Genomic DNA, 15636 nt, shown 5'->3' with positions numbered 1-15636 from the left:
TATTTAAAAGATGATAAGACAAACTGTAATCCTTGAAGCAGCAGCATGATACAACAGAATTTATCTTTGATGAAAAAAATAAATAAATAAATAAGTAAATAAAATCTCGCATAGGACTATTATTCTTTAGAATATTACAGACAAAAGGAAATGAAGTCACCACAAGGAGTGGGGTTTTATAGGATACAATAAACCAAACACTTTACACTTTACTGTATATGTGCCTCATATCATTATTCCTTTATAATCAGAAGTGAAATATTCAATAGTTTATCATTTGCATGAAAAAAAAAAAACATGTAATATACAAAATATGCTTGAATACTTCACTCCTGATTATAAAGGAATAATGATATGAGACACATACACATTAACAGGGTTTCTTTTGCGCTATCTGTGCAAGGACAAGAATAACGAGCCCATCTCCGTCGTTATTGGCAGAAAATCTACTCTTCACGCTGTTTGAATAAAGCTCATCACAATACACAGCACACGCCATCCATAAACGGCTTTCTTTTGTTTCTGCCCGTTGGACGCTATCATACTGAACAGGAGAAATCTGCTTAAAACATTAATAAGCAGAAGGAAACTACAGTCGCCTTTGTAGTTGTAAGTCTGCTGACAGGGCGGTGTTGCTAATTTTTATAAACATTTGTAACATGAAAATTTCAGAAGTTCCATTCTGACAATTAGTTATTCCACTGTGAGCTTCGGGTCTGTCCAGCGAACAAGCAGAATAATAACTTATTAATATGAAATCATTACAACATGACAGACAGTTATGGTTAGGTTCTTTCCACGGCCAGCATTCTGAAACACTTTGCTCTCACTACGATTATTTTCCAAAGTCACAGAGATGATTAGCAAGGTTTTCAAAAGTGTATCTCCTGTTAACAATGTAGAAATTTGGATAATCTGTCACTAGAACCATAAAAAAAAAGACTTATAAACCCGTGTCACTTGAATGTAGCGGAGGCGCGGCGCTAAAGTATTTCAGAATATGATCACCTTGGCCGGCGCCCGTTCTAACATGTTTAATTTCTTTATTTCATGTTTGAAGTTATCATACAATTATCTTATCTTATTAATTAATTAATTAATTAATTTATTTACTATTCTGTCTTATATCGTTCTTTATACTGTTTATCATGCATGACCTCCAACTTTTTTTTATGAGTAGGAAATGTTAACGAAAAAAAAAAATAGCTAGATAAGTAGAGAGAAAATGCGCCTTATCTGATTATTTTATTTTATTCTATTCCGTGTCATGAAAGAAAATAAATGAATTAATAAAATACGATAAGTTGTCGTTGTTGCCAGTAGACTTAATGTTAACAAAACAATGATCCGACCCATTACCTCAACCAGGACCACTACCTGACACCATGATTTCGTAGTGGCCGTCTTGATCAATGTCCATATAATAATTATATCTTGATCGATACCTCGGTGGATATCAACCTTCATTTTCAGTCTTCGTTAAGCATCTCAGCTATACGTACGCTCTGGTGTAACGAACGGGTTGAGTAGTTTGGACACACACACACACACACACACACACACACACACACACACACACGCGGAAGTGGAGGGGGGAGGGTGAAATGAAAGAAAAAGAAAACGAAAAAGAAAAACGAAGTATGACTGACAAAACCAGACAGGCACGTCTTGACTTTCGACCTTGAGGCGGCATAGCTCCAGCGACGCACTCCACCGTGATGACTGATAAGAAGAAAAAGAAGAAAAAAAGCTACCTTCGGCCGACATCATTCCTTAGTTTCTTGGCTAAATTTCTTCATGAATGTCATACATTACCATAAATTTTAAAACAAATCCCAGTTCATTCCAGTCTGTACGTCACGAGAGCAACTATGAAAATAAAACATTAAGAATAAAGTTACAACACATTGCTCTATCTCTATACTACGAAGGACCTCTCGTGGTGCTGTCGGACGTACGAGTATGAGAATATCGGAATGAAAACCGAGATGCAAACTTCCGTCACACACCGAAGAAAAAAATGGCCTAATACAGTTACGGATACAACGGAAAGATATTTATAGCACAGAAAAGGACATTGGTGCCAGCCACTGCAAAACTTGGGAAGAAAGTGCTGTTGTCACTGAATACGTCAACACTAAGTGACGAAAGACTCACGACAGGATAGACAGTCCAGTACTGCAGACTCCTTTGCTACATTCGTTCCAAGCCGGAGGCAGAGGTGGAGTGTGTGTAGCCTTGAGCAAGGTCAGTGATTTGAGAATGAAGGCTCAGGAGTACATTAACCCTTTCACTGCGACACGAAGCAATTAACAGCACCAGAAGCAATGTGTGAAGTTTTTATAAGCATTTATAAACAAGTTAGCAATGAAAAAAGAATACATTTTGCAATTTCTTCCCAGTTTGAAGGTTAGATGTGGCTGTAGAACGAGTAAAGATGTCTCAGAGTGGTTGGTAATAGGGAAAGATGTACTAAGTGGCAGTCAAAGGATTAAGTAATTTTATTGTTCTGCACATACGCGAATTTTGTAATCTTTTGTTTTTTCTTTTGACTTCGGGATTCATTCTTTAATCTGCTTAACACGTACTCAAGAATCAGTCTCTTTTATATTACTGTTATTTTTTTTTTCTTATGTCTACGAGATTCTGTGGTGTGCCTTGTCTCATTACTTCACTTAATCCTACTTTTTGCTTTTACAGTAAAATCATCATAATCCACCAAGATGCTTGATGGGGTATGGAGCCTCGACAACCCTGCTTTTGTTTCCTTCGTCTTCTACTCAACCGTATTATGCCTCAAGATGCTCTTCATGGGACCTCTTACAGGCCATTACCGAAAGAGTCGCGGGGTAAATAGTATTTACACAGTAGTATCTCAATTCGTTTTCCTTACGTGTTTACTTTTTTTCAAATTCTAAAATGATTTTCTTGACATCTCAGTGTATTGATTAGATTGATAAGATGCATACAAGTCTTCGTAGTTAGGCAACCTGTGTAGTGTAGGTAATGTTATGTTTACTATGGCAGTTCATTGAGGATGGATGCAATAACCATAAAGACGGAAATAAGGTGCCCGAGATGCATGACGAAGAGAGAGAGAGAGAGAGAGAGAGAGAGAGAGAGAGAGAGAGAGAGAGAGACTGTAAGTGGAGTCGCAAGGAAAAGTTGCTATGAACCGGAATGACTGCGTTGACTTGGGGAGCTTATCTCAAGGTCACAACAGAGAGAGAGAGAGAGAGAGAGAGAGAGAGAGAGAGAGAGAGAGAGAGAGAGAGAGAGAGAGAGAGAGTGCTATCTATGAAAGTTTATCGCTGTATTTTCTCTCTGCCAGATTTTTCTTAACCCCGAGGACGCAAGGGCTTTTGGTCCCCCCAACAGCACTTGTAGGATTGATCCCGAGGTGGAGCGAGTCAGGAGGTGAGCATACTTGTACGTCTGACCTTGAGCAGCATTAGGGGTCATGACAAAAAGAAGTCGAGCATTAGTGGCAGCAACACCTACCCCAACAGTAGTACTAGTAATAGCAGTATTAGTAATAGTGGTGGTGGTAGTGGCAGTGGTGGTGGTGGTGCAAGTAGTCACCAGTGAATCCATTACCCACAGAAAAAGCATATAAAATAAATTAAAATCACATTAAAAAAAAAAAAAAACAGTACAGGTAGAATTATTTATCTTAAGTGAAGTTAGTGAAGAAGGAAGTTTGACTGTGACAATAGAACAATAACTTTTAACTAATGCCCTAACCAACGTCAGCTTCCAATAAGTGATGATGAAGATTTAGGTGAGTTTGTTTCACTTTCTGATTACATTATTAAAAATTCCTGCTCCCACTCTCAGTTTCACCATTAGGTTTGTTAAAGATGCCAGTAAGATGAGTAGTTGCTATACTGGAGAGAGAGAGAGAGAGAGAGAGAGAGAGAGAGAGAGAGAGAGAGAGAGAGAGAGAGAGCGCAAGCATAAGCCTAATAACTTTCTATGACCTTCAGAGCTCACCAGAATGACGTTGAGAATATCCCGGTGTTCATCGTTCTGGCGTCCCTGTTCCTCCTCACAAGCCCCTCTGCCTTCACCGCCAACATGTTGTTCCGTAGTTTCACCTTCTGTAGAGTTCTGTACACCATCTTCTACCTGAGGGGCAGCGCTCTCCGGCCGGTCTTTTACGTCATTCCTCTCCTCATTTGCTTCTACATGTCTGGATGCATCCTCGCCAAGTTCTGGTGATGTTGTGTTGGTGTTGTTCATGTGCTTTTCACTAATATATAACACATTTTTTTGTTTGTTGCGTGTTTTGGAAGCACGTTATTGTTTGAAAAATGTAAGAATATATATATATATATATATATATATATATATATATATATATATATATATATATATATATATATATATATATATATATATATATATATATATATATATATATATATATATATATATATTATATAGTTCAAACTACTTTGTAATTTTATTGACCATAAATACGCAAAGATTGAATAAAACATAATGAATATTCTATAACAGGTAGTACACATATCAAGTATCTGTATTGTTTATTATACTGAGATTATTAAAAAAAAAATATATATATCTAATCAATTTGTATAATGTGTTTCACTTGTTTTATGGTTTGATTTTAATGTCTTTTGCGGTTTTATTTTCTGTCCTTTATGTGTGGTATTTCTTATATTTAATATGGTCTTATGTATTCCATGTGTTCTTAAATGTTATACGAGTCACGTGTTTTATGGTTTGATTCTTATTTTTATGGATGTTATTCGTTATATTGTTTTTTTTTTTTCATGTGCTTTATATGTTTTATGTCATGTTTCACGTGTTCCATAGTTTGATTCTTTAGTCACATACCTCACAGGAAAACACTACTTACACTACAGACGTGAAATCCGAGATCGCTAGGCGTTACAGGTACATGATGTGTGAGTGCATTGCTTCCAGTTCTTGTTATACACACCCTGAATGGCAGAAGTGCTTGCATTCCTCATGTTTGAGAGTACGTGGCATGTCCAGCCTTCCACATCTACATTCCACTGGCCTCTCCTAGAGTAATTCTATATACCACCGGATCTTTTATCCCCCACCATCCTTATGATCTTTTCAAGAGTAGTTATTCGCAATGATAAATTCTTTCATGTACGAACATCATATTGCTATGCAATATATCATATCTTTAGCTGATGCATTTTCATAACGAAAAAAGACAACATTCATGAATGCAATCATAATAAAAGCAATAGGATTTTTTTTTTTTTTTTTTTTTTTGTGGAGATTTGAGAAAAAATGTAATCTATCGTGATGCAGGTAAGCAAAATAGGCTCGGCCCTGGTGACCCTGCGCCGACTCAAGTGAGCGAGTCATCGTGACCAGAATGTTTTCTCTCCCGACTACAACACCTCACAGATTATGTAATATTGTTTTATATATTGCTCGTAACAAAGCCTATTACTGATGTTTAGTAGCTTATTCTTCTGTATTTAAGGAGTTCCCATTAAGTAACAAAAATAACTATAGTAGCGTAAGTACAAGTGAAAACCGTCTTCCTTGAACCCCGGGCCGTGATTTCACTGCCGGACGTACGAAAATTTTTTTTAGTGAAGTGCATTAAACGGAATAATTTACAGTATGACCAAAGAATAAAATTAATCAAACAACAGGACCAGTTTGGCTGTGCATTTACAACATGACAGAGGTTGCAAGGGGGGGACGGCTGGTTATTGTCTGTGTGCATAAAAGCATATAAGATGAGGGTGTCGGCCCTACTGGCTTTATCACCAACCCGTGCTCGTCCGCAGCGGAGGCAGCAGGACAGTGCTCCAAGGACACATCTCCAAGCACATAATTATATTTTACAACGAATGTAAGTTGATATACCACCAATGTTTACTTCCTGGCATACCCGTTTATCATGTAGTATCACATGAAATATTCTACTTTATAGTCTAAATTGCATGACTGAACTGACTGCAAGAATTCGGGGTTGCTTCGTGTAAGTTTCAGATCAAGAGGCTAGGTTTAGGGCCTGTAAGTGTTGTACATTTAGGTCAGCCGGGTTTTTTGCTGTCTCTTTATTTTCTCATTTGTGTGTGTGTGTGTGTGTGTGTGTGTGTGAGAGAGAGAGAGAGAGAGAGAGAGAGAGAGAGAGAGAGAGAGAGAGAGAGAGAATTAGCCAAGAATAACGGAACACAGAACATACACTAATCCCACCTCCATGTTAATCCCCATCTCTTACCTAATGCCTACTGGTTCCACCTCTTCCAAAAGTTAGAGATTATAGATGTTTTACTTGCTTTTGTTCTCTCATTTTTCGCATACACATCAAAATGTATATAATTTATTTCAGTATGCCTGATAAGCATGTGGAGTTCTTTCCAAGGATAGAGGGGACTTTATCAATGATTTTCTCTAACCATTTATCTTCCAAACAGAGAGAAAGAAAGGAATTCCGTATAATTGATACTGTCATCTTATTTTTCATCATTCCCTGACCATTACAAGTTTTAAAACCTTATTGCATCAAGTTTACATTAAATAAATCACATAATTATATAGAATACAGATTCATACAAAAGCCGTCTTGTCCATAAAAGAATTTATTTTGTCGAACGTAAATAATTGGAAAATATAAAGGTAATTAATTGATATATTTTGTAATACAATATATAACAAAAATTTCATCTCTTGCTTTATGATATAAGTAGAATTATTATAAATTGGAGCTATTGTTATAAAGACGAGCTGCATGAGCACACAAGATTGTGGTTGTAGTGAGGATAATGTTATCATTTATATATTATTTAGCTAATTCAAGTGCTGCAATTGCAACAAATTCATAACTGCTGTTATTATTATTATTATTTTTTTTTATTATTATTATTATCATTATTATTATTATGCAGAGTACAACAATCTAGACAAGATGGGTTTTGACGCGCTGAGTGTCGAGAATCCTGCCTTCACCGCCTTCCTCTTCTACTCCGCCGTGTTGTGCCTCAAGGTGATCCTTATGGGACCTCTGACGGGATATTATCGCATGACCCGCGGAGTAAGTACTCGTATTAATGTAATCTTTTAATGTGTATTTTCAGTCAGAAATTTTTTTCTTTTGTCTTAATTAATTATTTACTTGTATATAATAATACCTGCTTCTGTTTTGCCACTTAGATTCTTACAAGAGGGTGATTTCATTACACTTCTCCAATTTTGGATAATCCTTTTTACAATTTCTTTTTTGGGTCTGGCACTTCAGTGATTTTTTTTTTTTTCTAAGTTTCTGTAATCCTAGGCCAGTGCCCCCTTGTACACAAAAGGAAAGTAAATCAATCTCCTTACCCTATTCTGTCTTTCCTCCAGGCCTTCGCTAACCCCGAGGACGCCAGTAAGTTCGGGGCCAAGAGCACCAAGACGGACTCAGACGTGGAGCGCGTGAGGAGGTGAGTGTTTAGCTATGAAGTAAAATTATAATAAAAGTAACGAAAATAATAAAAATAAAATATATGTTTGACAAAAATTGTGAAAATAAGATATGTTTGAAGTTTATATCGATAACGATTAGTATTCAGCGAGAATGTGGTAGCTTATATATATATATATATATATATATATATATATATATATATATATATATATATATATATATATATATATTTTTTTTTTTTTTTAATAATGTCCAGAGAGAGAGAGAGAGAGAGAGAGAGAGAGAGAGAGAGAGAGAGAGAGAGAGAGAAAGTTGATATGCTAAAAAACTGAAGTAAAAGATCAGCAGAAACAAGTTGACAAATAAGATACTGGGTAAAGAGAGTGAATTTGATATGCAACCAGACTGTACATAAATGCAAATATTTGAGAGAGAAAATGAAATGGATGAGGATTAAAAATGGACCACCGGACCTTTTATATAGCCTTATATTACCTTTATATATCTCAGAGCCCACCAGAACGACATCGAGAACATCCCATTCTTTCTTGTGCTGGCGTCCCTCTTCCTCTTCACCAATCCCAGCCTGTTCTGTGCCAAGATGCTGTTCAGGATCTTCACGGGCGGCAGGATCCTTCACACAATCTTGTACCTGAGGGGCAGCTCTCTCAGGCCTCTCGCTTTCGTTATCCCTACACTGGTTTCCGTCTACATGGCTGTGTGCATTATTTACACCTTCCATTGATCGGGGAGTGTCGGGACTCGGGAGTGTGACGGGTGCTCTGTAATGAAGGGTAAAAGTGAGATAATTGAATAGTTATGTCATATTTCCAGAACAAATTTCGAAAAGAGCAGCTTAATGAAATGACTGAATTGTGCTGTACTTCTTGACCTGATTAGTTAAGAATAACAATAAATATCGCCTCCACGGAATTGTTGCTATGGCTGTGTCTGCGATGAGTTTTGCCAGTCATGGTTATCTGACGAAACTATTATCTCTTTACTTACTTGTGTACACATAATATTGGATTAGTCATGATCATTATCTCGAAACACTCGAGATTTTTTTTTCATGTATACTTATTCTTTTACCAAAAGATGAACGATTTTTATTAGATATTGCTGTCATTCTGATAAAACAGAACCTTAGGCAAAACTGTCGTTACATTTCCTTATGATAAATAAAAGTACAATTTCTTTGACAATTTTGTATATATTCCCTGGTATTTTTGCTAAGTGTTGTTTTAATTACTTTAAGCATGAATATCAAGGTAAAGCGGACTACCATCTATAACTCATACACTATTATAAAAAAAAAAGTAAAAACGTCTAAAAACACATGGTATTTACACTTTTTTTTTTGTTGTTGCCCTTGGCCAGTGTCCTTCCTACATAAAAAAAAAAAAAAAAAATTCAGGGTTGACGTAAACAAAATATATTTAATAAAAGAGATGGGAAGGAATTGGTTCTCAAATAAGAATGGTACATGAAGTGCAGGTTGTTAGTATTGAATCATTGGAGGGATTTAAAAGGAGATTACATACATTTATGGATTATAGGTGCAAATATGTACGTAGGTGTATTTCATATAGAAACTTGCGTGTAGAGGAGCAACCATATATATATATATATATATATATATATATATATATATTCCAATGCCAGTAATGAACATAGTTAAAAAAAATAGCACTCACGACTTAATTCTAAACTGTTTAATACTAACGTTTCACAGCTAGTAATATTACCTTACACAGCTATTCAATTTTTTACTCCACTCACTCCATTTTTTCCTCTGTGTGAAGATTGTTCTAAATCTTCTCATTACACACACACACACACACACACACACACACACACACACATACTAAGAGAAGCGATATCATAGCGATGCAAAAAAGAATATGATACTAGTTAGGACATTTGAAGCAGTTATCCTTGCAACGCTTTACTGAATATTTAAGAGAAAGGAAAATAATGAAGGGGAGACATAAGTATTCGTTAAATATTTGATCATGTTACTGAACTAGTTGATGTATTATAAAAAAACATATTGAACCAAAGAATATACATTTGAAATATTATACTAATTTCAAGTTAGCACTTTGATAGACACCCTTAAAAACGTACTGTTTTTAACATAGAAATTGGGTAATTTGCAGACTAGCTAAAAGATGATAGTGTTTTCATATCAATGTCCTTACTTTACTGAGATCTTTTTTCTGCGTTTAAATACATAAAATATAATGAAGCACAGGTGAAGCATGTACCGTAAAGAAACATGAATGAAAATATTCCTTCATATTGCGCAACGACTGTTGCCAGCTACTAATTTTACAACGTTTCGTCCATGTTTCGTGTCATATTATGAAAACTCAAACATGATATTCCAGAAAAATCATAATACCCAGAAAGAATCAGCATTGCTTTATGTTTACATCTCATTAAAAGGGGGAACAATCCACCTGAATCTCTCACAAAATAGCCAAGGAGAGTGGGCGGGGAAAGTTGTTGACGCGGTGGCAACACTGTCCCCTCTGAGCCACACCAGTACTCTGACAAGTCTCGGTTTCTGATATTCGCTTTGTATGAGCGGGAAAGTGACGACGCAAAAGTGAAATGGCGACGAGAACCTCCACGTCAGACGCCAGTGCACCCGATGTGGACGGCACGGACCTCGACTTCGGCTCCAAGAGAGAGGACGGTACGTGTTTTGACAGTCAGTGAACAGCTGCAGCAGACGATCGAGCTGTCACCCGCCTGCTGCTGTCTGCTGTGGAGGTGGTGCTGGTGCTCGTGGCGGTGGTGGTGGTGGTGGTGGAGGGACTGTTCCTCCACTACCACCACTGCTGTCACTACCCTAATCTTTCCTTCACTCCCCAGGGGCGTTTTTATTCTATCAATCAATCACTCACTCCCCTCATGCGTATTTTGAATATGTGGCTCATTTGTCGCTGTGTTCCTGGCGAGGTTTAAGTGATGTATTTTGAACGTGTTGTGACTAAAGGATAGGATTCCTGCGATTTTGCTGGGTGCGTGTGCTCTGAGATAAAGGAAACACATGGATTAGGATGTGTTATCAAGTGCGGGACTAAGTCGCTGTAATGCACTGATAAACAGGAAACAGAAGATAATCTCAGTTCTTTCTACGTAAATCCACTAAAATATAAGTGCCATTACATTATTCTGATAATATAATTTCAGTACACACACACACACACACACACACACACACACACACACACACACACACACACACACACATACAGAGAGAGAGAGAGAGAGAGAGAGAGAGAGAGAGAGAGAGAGAGATTCGAAAGTCGTCAATAACAGCAGTAAGCGTCTTGCTACCAAAGCATTCAGTCACTAAGTGGTCTAGACTGAGCTCTTTCTATTACGCTGCGGCCTTGTGGTGCAGATCAAGGACTTGGTGCTAAATGGTCCTAGGGTGGCAGAGCTGATGGTGGTGTGGTGGCGGTGGTGTAGCTTATGTAATGTTGTGATGGTAATGCAGTATGTTGTTGTTGTTGTTGTTGTTGTTAGTTAGTTAATAAGGATTTCCCCTTTTCGTTCTTTCCTAATTTAGTTACAGTGTTTTGCTTCCGTTTCTTGAGATAGAGAGAGAGAGAGAGAGAGAGAGAGAGAGAGAGAGAGAGAGAGAGAGAGAGAGAGAGAGAGAGAGAGTTTTAAGGATATGTATGTGTACAGTATTAAATTGGGTTTGCTGTGGCATCTTTAGTGTGTACTGGGCTATACAACTCTCTCTCTCTCTCTCTCTCTCTCTCTCTCTCTCTCTCTCTCTCTCTCTCTCTCTCTCTCTCTCTCTCTCTCTCACACACACACACACACACACACACACACACACACACACACACACACACACACACACTGAAATACACAAGACGCAGTGGGGAACTATTAGTCAAAGATAATAATGACGTAATATTACAGGACTTGGAATTATATAGGCGCATACATTAAGAGTGGTATTATACCTGTAAATAGGAATACACCTTGAATGCATAGAACGGGTGGCTTATGCAGTAGTAGTAGTAGTAGTAGTAGTAGTAGTAGTAGTAGTAGTAGTAGTAGTAGTAGTAGTAGTAGTAGCAGCAGCAGTAACAGCAGCAGCAGCAGTGATGGTAATAGCTAGCAAGTACATTATAAACTGATATGACTAATTCGTGGTGATAAGATGTCGAAGGGCTAAATGATTGGGTTAGCCCCTCTGGGGAAGAGAGAGAGAGAGAGAGAGAGAGAGAGAGAGAGAGAGAGAGAGAGAGAGAGAGAGAGAGAGAGAGAGAGAGTACATACGTGGGAAGACATGAAGGAACATTTATGTGAGAAAGGAGAGGGACAAGGCGTACTCTGTTCATAATGGAGGACCCGAGAAGACTAGAGGCGAGGATGTAAAGGACTTGGGACAAAGGTAGGCCCTTGAGGGATACACGTACACAAGATTACGGCAAACAGAGGACCTGAAAGAGGAGGACACGAGTCTAAAGGAGAGTCTTGTGGAGAGCTGGAATGTGCAGAGATTAAAAGAAAAACAGAAATCGTAACTCAAAAGAAAAAAAAAAGTAGCTCAAAGGAGAGAAAGGAAGGACTAACGAAGGTGGTAGTAAGATATTAGTTCTAGAATTAAGCCAGTGTAATCAATGTAGTCAATAACGACCTTTAAATATATCAGAGAAATTCACGAAAAAAGTATGATAGATGGACGTAGGGTAAAACCATTATTTTCATAGAGGAATAGCCACGTGTAGGCCTATTTGGTTCTTGCAGCTTCCCTTATGCTGTTATGAAAGAGAGAGAGAGAGAGAAAAAAAAAAAAAAAAAACAAAGGAGGGCCTGGAGGAGGGGTAAAGGAGGTCAGGGGTATGAAGGAGGGCACTAAAAGGGGACATTAAGGGGAGGGCAAGATGGAAAATAATGAGGCCTAAGGGAGATTATTAGTTGTATCAGAAGAGGCCAATACCGTGCCTCCTTATCAATAGTGTTGCCTGGCACGAGAAGAGAGAGAGAGAGAGAGAGAGAGAGAGAGAGAGAGAGAGAGAGAGAGAGAGAGAGAGAGAGAGAGAGAGTCAATATTGTTGCCCTCTTCTTAGTGAGCCTTCAGTGTATTATTTTATAGTTTCTCTTATTATGCTCTCTCTCTCTCTCTCTCTCTCTCTCTCTCTCTCTCTCTCTCTCTCTCTCTCTCTCTCTCTCTCTCTCTCAACTTAGGAAGCAACAACGAAGCAACAGCGTCCCAGTGCTGTATTGGCCAAAAGTTAACACACACACACACACACACACACACACACACACACACACACACACACACACACACACACACACTCTACGCCTGCTGTTCATCTCTCGTAAACAGTGTGAACAGTAAAGATAGCGCAAACTTTGTTGGGAAATATGATAAAAGTGTTTGATATATATATATATATATATATATATATATATATATATATATATATATATATATATATATATATATATATATATATATATATATATATATATATATATATATATATATATATATATATTCGTTTTCAGATCATGATAACTGATAAGTGAGGGAACCATGCAATTATAAACAGCTGGTGTATTTATTTGCTGGGTGATTCAAGGGAACTGCGGAGAAAGCAAGGAGGTGAGAGTTAGAAACGGTGATGAACGGAGCTGCTTTGCGTAAGAAGAAATAATCTTCATGGAAAAAAAAGGAAAAAAAAGTCGAAGGATAAAAGCTGTATAAAGCTAATATGAAGTGAGAGTTTGAAATGCTGAAGAGCGAAGTCATGCTTGTTATATAACTGTTGCTTTGTATAAAAGGAAGTACTCTTGAAAAAAAAATCGAACGAAATAATTATAAAGCTAATATCTTCCCGTGGCGCCAACCCTGCGTGTCATTCCAGAAACTCAGTAATGACGTTGCGTAATGATTCAGGGCAGACATGTGAGATTACCGTTGTGTAATTGCTGTATGTCTGTGATTAACGTGCTGTAAGAACCAATAATTCTAGACGATGGTTATCATTATATATATTCGCACGTACTTGTGTGTGTGTGTGTGTGTGTGTGTGTGTGTGTGTGTGTGTGTGTGTAGCTTGGCAGGATCCGGCACGATAAGATATGTAGGTACAGCACGGTGAGGTAGGGTACGAAATAACGGTACAACATTTCTAAAGCAGAGGATAGAACAGGTCGATAGAGGCTTGGTTCAATATTTACTTCTGAGTTGGGAAACCCGCTCTCTCTCTCTCTCTCTCTCTCTCTCTCTCTCTCTCTCTCTCTCTCTCTCTCTCTCTCTCTCTCTCTCTCTCTCTCTCTCTCTTGCCATTCACAATTAAACAAAGGACACAGAAGTCAGGAAGGAAGGAAATATATAACATGCTCTGACAGGTATTTATTTATAGTTCAGATGGTTGATTGTTGTCACGTGAGGTCAGGGACGACTCTCTCTTTCTCTCTCTCTCTCTCTCTCTCTCTCTCTCTCTCTCTCTCTCTCTCTCTCTCTCTCTCTCTCTCTCTCTCTCTGTTATGGAATCCTTAATACTAAATCCTTTTCCTCATCATCATTAGTCTTATAGAAGAAGAGAAAAAAGAAAATGTTGTAATGCCATCCCCCCAGTCTCTCTCTCTAGATTGGGTCCTTGTAGTCAGGTCAGGTCAAGGTCATGGTCGTCAGTTTTTGTCTCTGTGCATTGACAACAACTTTTGCCGAGCTTGTTTTGAAAGGCACAATCAATCTCCAAGTCTCTCTCTCTCTCTCTCTCTCTCTCTCTCTCTCTCTCTCTCTCTCTCTCTCTCTCTCTCTCTCTCTCTCTCTCTCTCTCTCTCTCTCTCTCTCTCTCTCTCTCTCTCTCTCTCTCTCTCTCTCTCTCTCTCTCTCTCTCTCTCTCTCTCTCTCTCTCTCTCTCTCGCATCTGACACTGAAACTGTCCAGACGAGGAAGGGTTTGTATGTAGAAAGGACGTTGGGAAGCCTCTTCTGTTTTGCAGTATATTATTCTGTGGATGTTAGGTTAGTCTCACCTACGTATATCTTGAGTCGAGTCTATCGGATCAGTTGGCTGCTTTGCCTGACGCTGAAACAGTGCATAATTGAAGCTTCTTATGCAAATACGCATGAGTTTCTGCTTCTCGGCTTGTTTGTCTTGTTGTTGTTCTGTTAATCTCAGTTTCACTCTTTTTCTGAAGCTGTCACTGTTTGGATGGTTTGTGTAGACCGACTGGCTTTTTTGTAGCTCTCTTATCTTTTTATACAGATCAAACTCCAACGTCTCTTCCTTAGCTTATTTACCTTATAGATGCTCAAAGTTTCACAACATTCCACGTGCAGACAAGAAAGATACCCGTGTTACTGGTGGCGCAGCCGTTACCACACACGCTGGTTGAAGGGAACGTCTGACTTCCTGTGATACGACACTGCTGAAGAAACGTTAGATACATTTTTTTCCCCCTTGTGGTGTAACTTAGTGACCAAACGTTATGGCAGGTACTGATACTGACACTATGTAGCATCCCTGTGTGTGTGTGTGTGTGTGTGTGTGTGTGTGTGTGTGTGTGTGTGTGTGTGTGTGTGTGTGTGTGTGTGTGTGTGTGTGTGTTTTTGTAGATAGGGAAAATCACATGAAGATTCGCTATTACAGCTACACTTGTGATAGATTAGGTTAGGTTAGTGCACCTACAGACAGAGGGAGTTAAATAAATAGATAAGCTACCTGACCTATCAAGACCTAGCCCACCTTTGCTCTTTCAATGCCATTTTTTTCTCCGTAATCGTTTTCGTGTAACATTTTAGACTCTTATTGGCGTACCACCGTCTTTTGAACATTGTTGTACCCTGTAATGCTCAAAATTAACCTCAAGTTCTCTCTTTCTTTTCTTTCCTGTCAATGCAGATTATTTTCTGCCGTGTCCTGAATATTAACAACGGAAAACCATAGCAATGAAAGTTTTAATTACAAGCTGAGGGGAATCAAGGTGTGTTCTGTAGATTTTCCCGCGTATTCTGAACTAAAAATTAATATATCTACCCACATGTTGTGTATAAGATCCCTTAATTAAACAAACGTGCAGCATAAATGGTCATATAACACATACAGATAAAGACGAGGTGATTTAGGAAGGTGTATCTTATGGCCGAGACTTGCTCATTCCTAATGTCTTTGAATGTTTCTTCTTCAAAACAGGAGACGTTCACTCTCC

The 15636-nt window shown here is 38.2% G+C and overlaps 3 protein-coding genes across 9 annotated transcripts in view; all 3 read left to right on the top strand.

Annotated features, from left to right (window-relative positions):
* LOC135101934 (microsomal glutathione S-transferase 1-like) overlaps positions 1 to 5470 on the top strand; it is a 52992-nt gene extending 47522 nt beyond the window's left edge. The window contains exons 1-4 of one of the 2 annotated variants that reach the window (XM_064006338.1): positions 1990 to 2247; positions 2701 to 2849; positions 3332 to 3417; positions 3987 to 5470. In XM_064006338.1, coding sequence (XP_063862408.1) covers positions 2724 to 2849; positions 3332 to 3417; positions 3987 to 4221 — 447 coding nt within the window. In that variant the 5' untranslated portion in view covers positions 1990 to 2247; positions 2701 to 2723 and the 3' untranslated portion in view covers positions 4222 to 5470. Of the gene's footprint in view, positions 1 to 1989; positions 2248 to 2700; positions 2850 to 3331; positions 3418 to 3986 lie in introns of those variants that run through there. The other variant, XM_064006340.1, reaches the window with a different exon arrangement.
* Positions 5471 to 5595: 125 nt separating this feature from the next.
* Positions 5596 to 8631, top strand: LOC135101935 (microsomal glutathione S-transferase 1-like). Its single transcript, XM_064006341.1, has 4 exons — positions 5596 to 5872; positions 6912 to 7057; positions 7366 to 7445; positions 7940 to 8631. The coding sequence occupies exons 2-4, from the start codon at positions 6932 to 6934 to the stop codon at positions 8172 to 8174; spliced, it is 441 nt and encodes a 146-aa protein (XP_063862411.1). The 5' UTR covers positions 5596 to 5872; positions 6912 to 6931; the 3' UTR covers positions 8175 to 8631.
* A 1318-nt stretch (positions 8632 to 9949) lies between these two features.
* Positions 9950 to 15636, top strand: part of LOC135101932 (AMP deaminase 2-like) — a 46076-nt gene continuing 40389 nt past the window's right edge. For 5 of the 6 annotated variants that reach the window (XM_064006324.1, XM_064006321.1, XM_064006323.1 and 2 more), the window contains exon 1: positions 9950 to 10133. In XM_064006324.1, coding sequence (XP_063862394.1) covers positions 10049 to 10133 — 85 coding nt within the window. In that variant the 5' untranslated portion in view covers positions 9950 to 10048. The remainder of the gene's footprint in view (positions 10134 to 15636) is intronic. The other variant, XM_064006327.1, reaches the window with a different exon arrangement.

This window comes from Scylla paramamosain, chromosome 7, assembly GCF_035594125.1.
Source record: "Scylla paramamosain isolate STU-SP2022 chromosome 7, ASM3559412v1, whole genome shotgun sequence".
NCBI lineage: Eukaryota > Metazoa > Arthropoda > Malacostraca > Decapoda > Portunidae > Scylla > Scylla paramamosain.
The sequence above is the reverse complement of the archived record's forward strand: the minus strand, read 5'-3'. Positions and strand labels throughout refer to the sequence as shown.

What these genes read in the sequence shown, in the direction of transcription:
- LOC135101935 (XM_064006341.1), top strand. Translation starts at nt 6,932, where the DNA reads ATGGGTTTTGACGCGCTGAGTGTCGAGAATCCTGCCTTCACCGCCTTC. An exon ending in ATTATCGCATGACCCGCGGA is followed by an intron (nt 7,058 to 7,365) that starts GTAAGTACTCGT and finishes TCTTTCCTCCAG; the next exon opens with GCCTTCGCTAACCCCGAGGA. An exon ending in GACGTGGAGCGCGTGAGGAG is followed by an intron (nt 7,446 to 7,939) that starts GTGAGTGTTTAG and finishes TATATATCTCAG; the next exon opens with AGCCCACCAGAACGACATCG.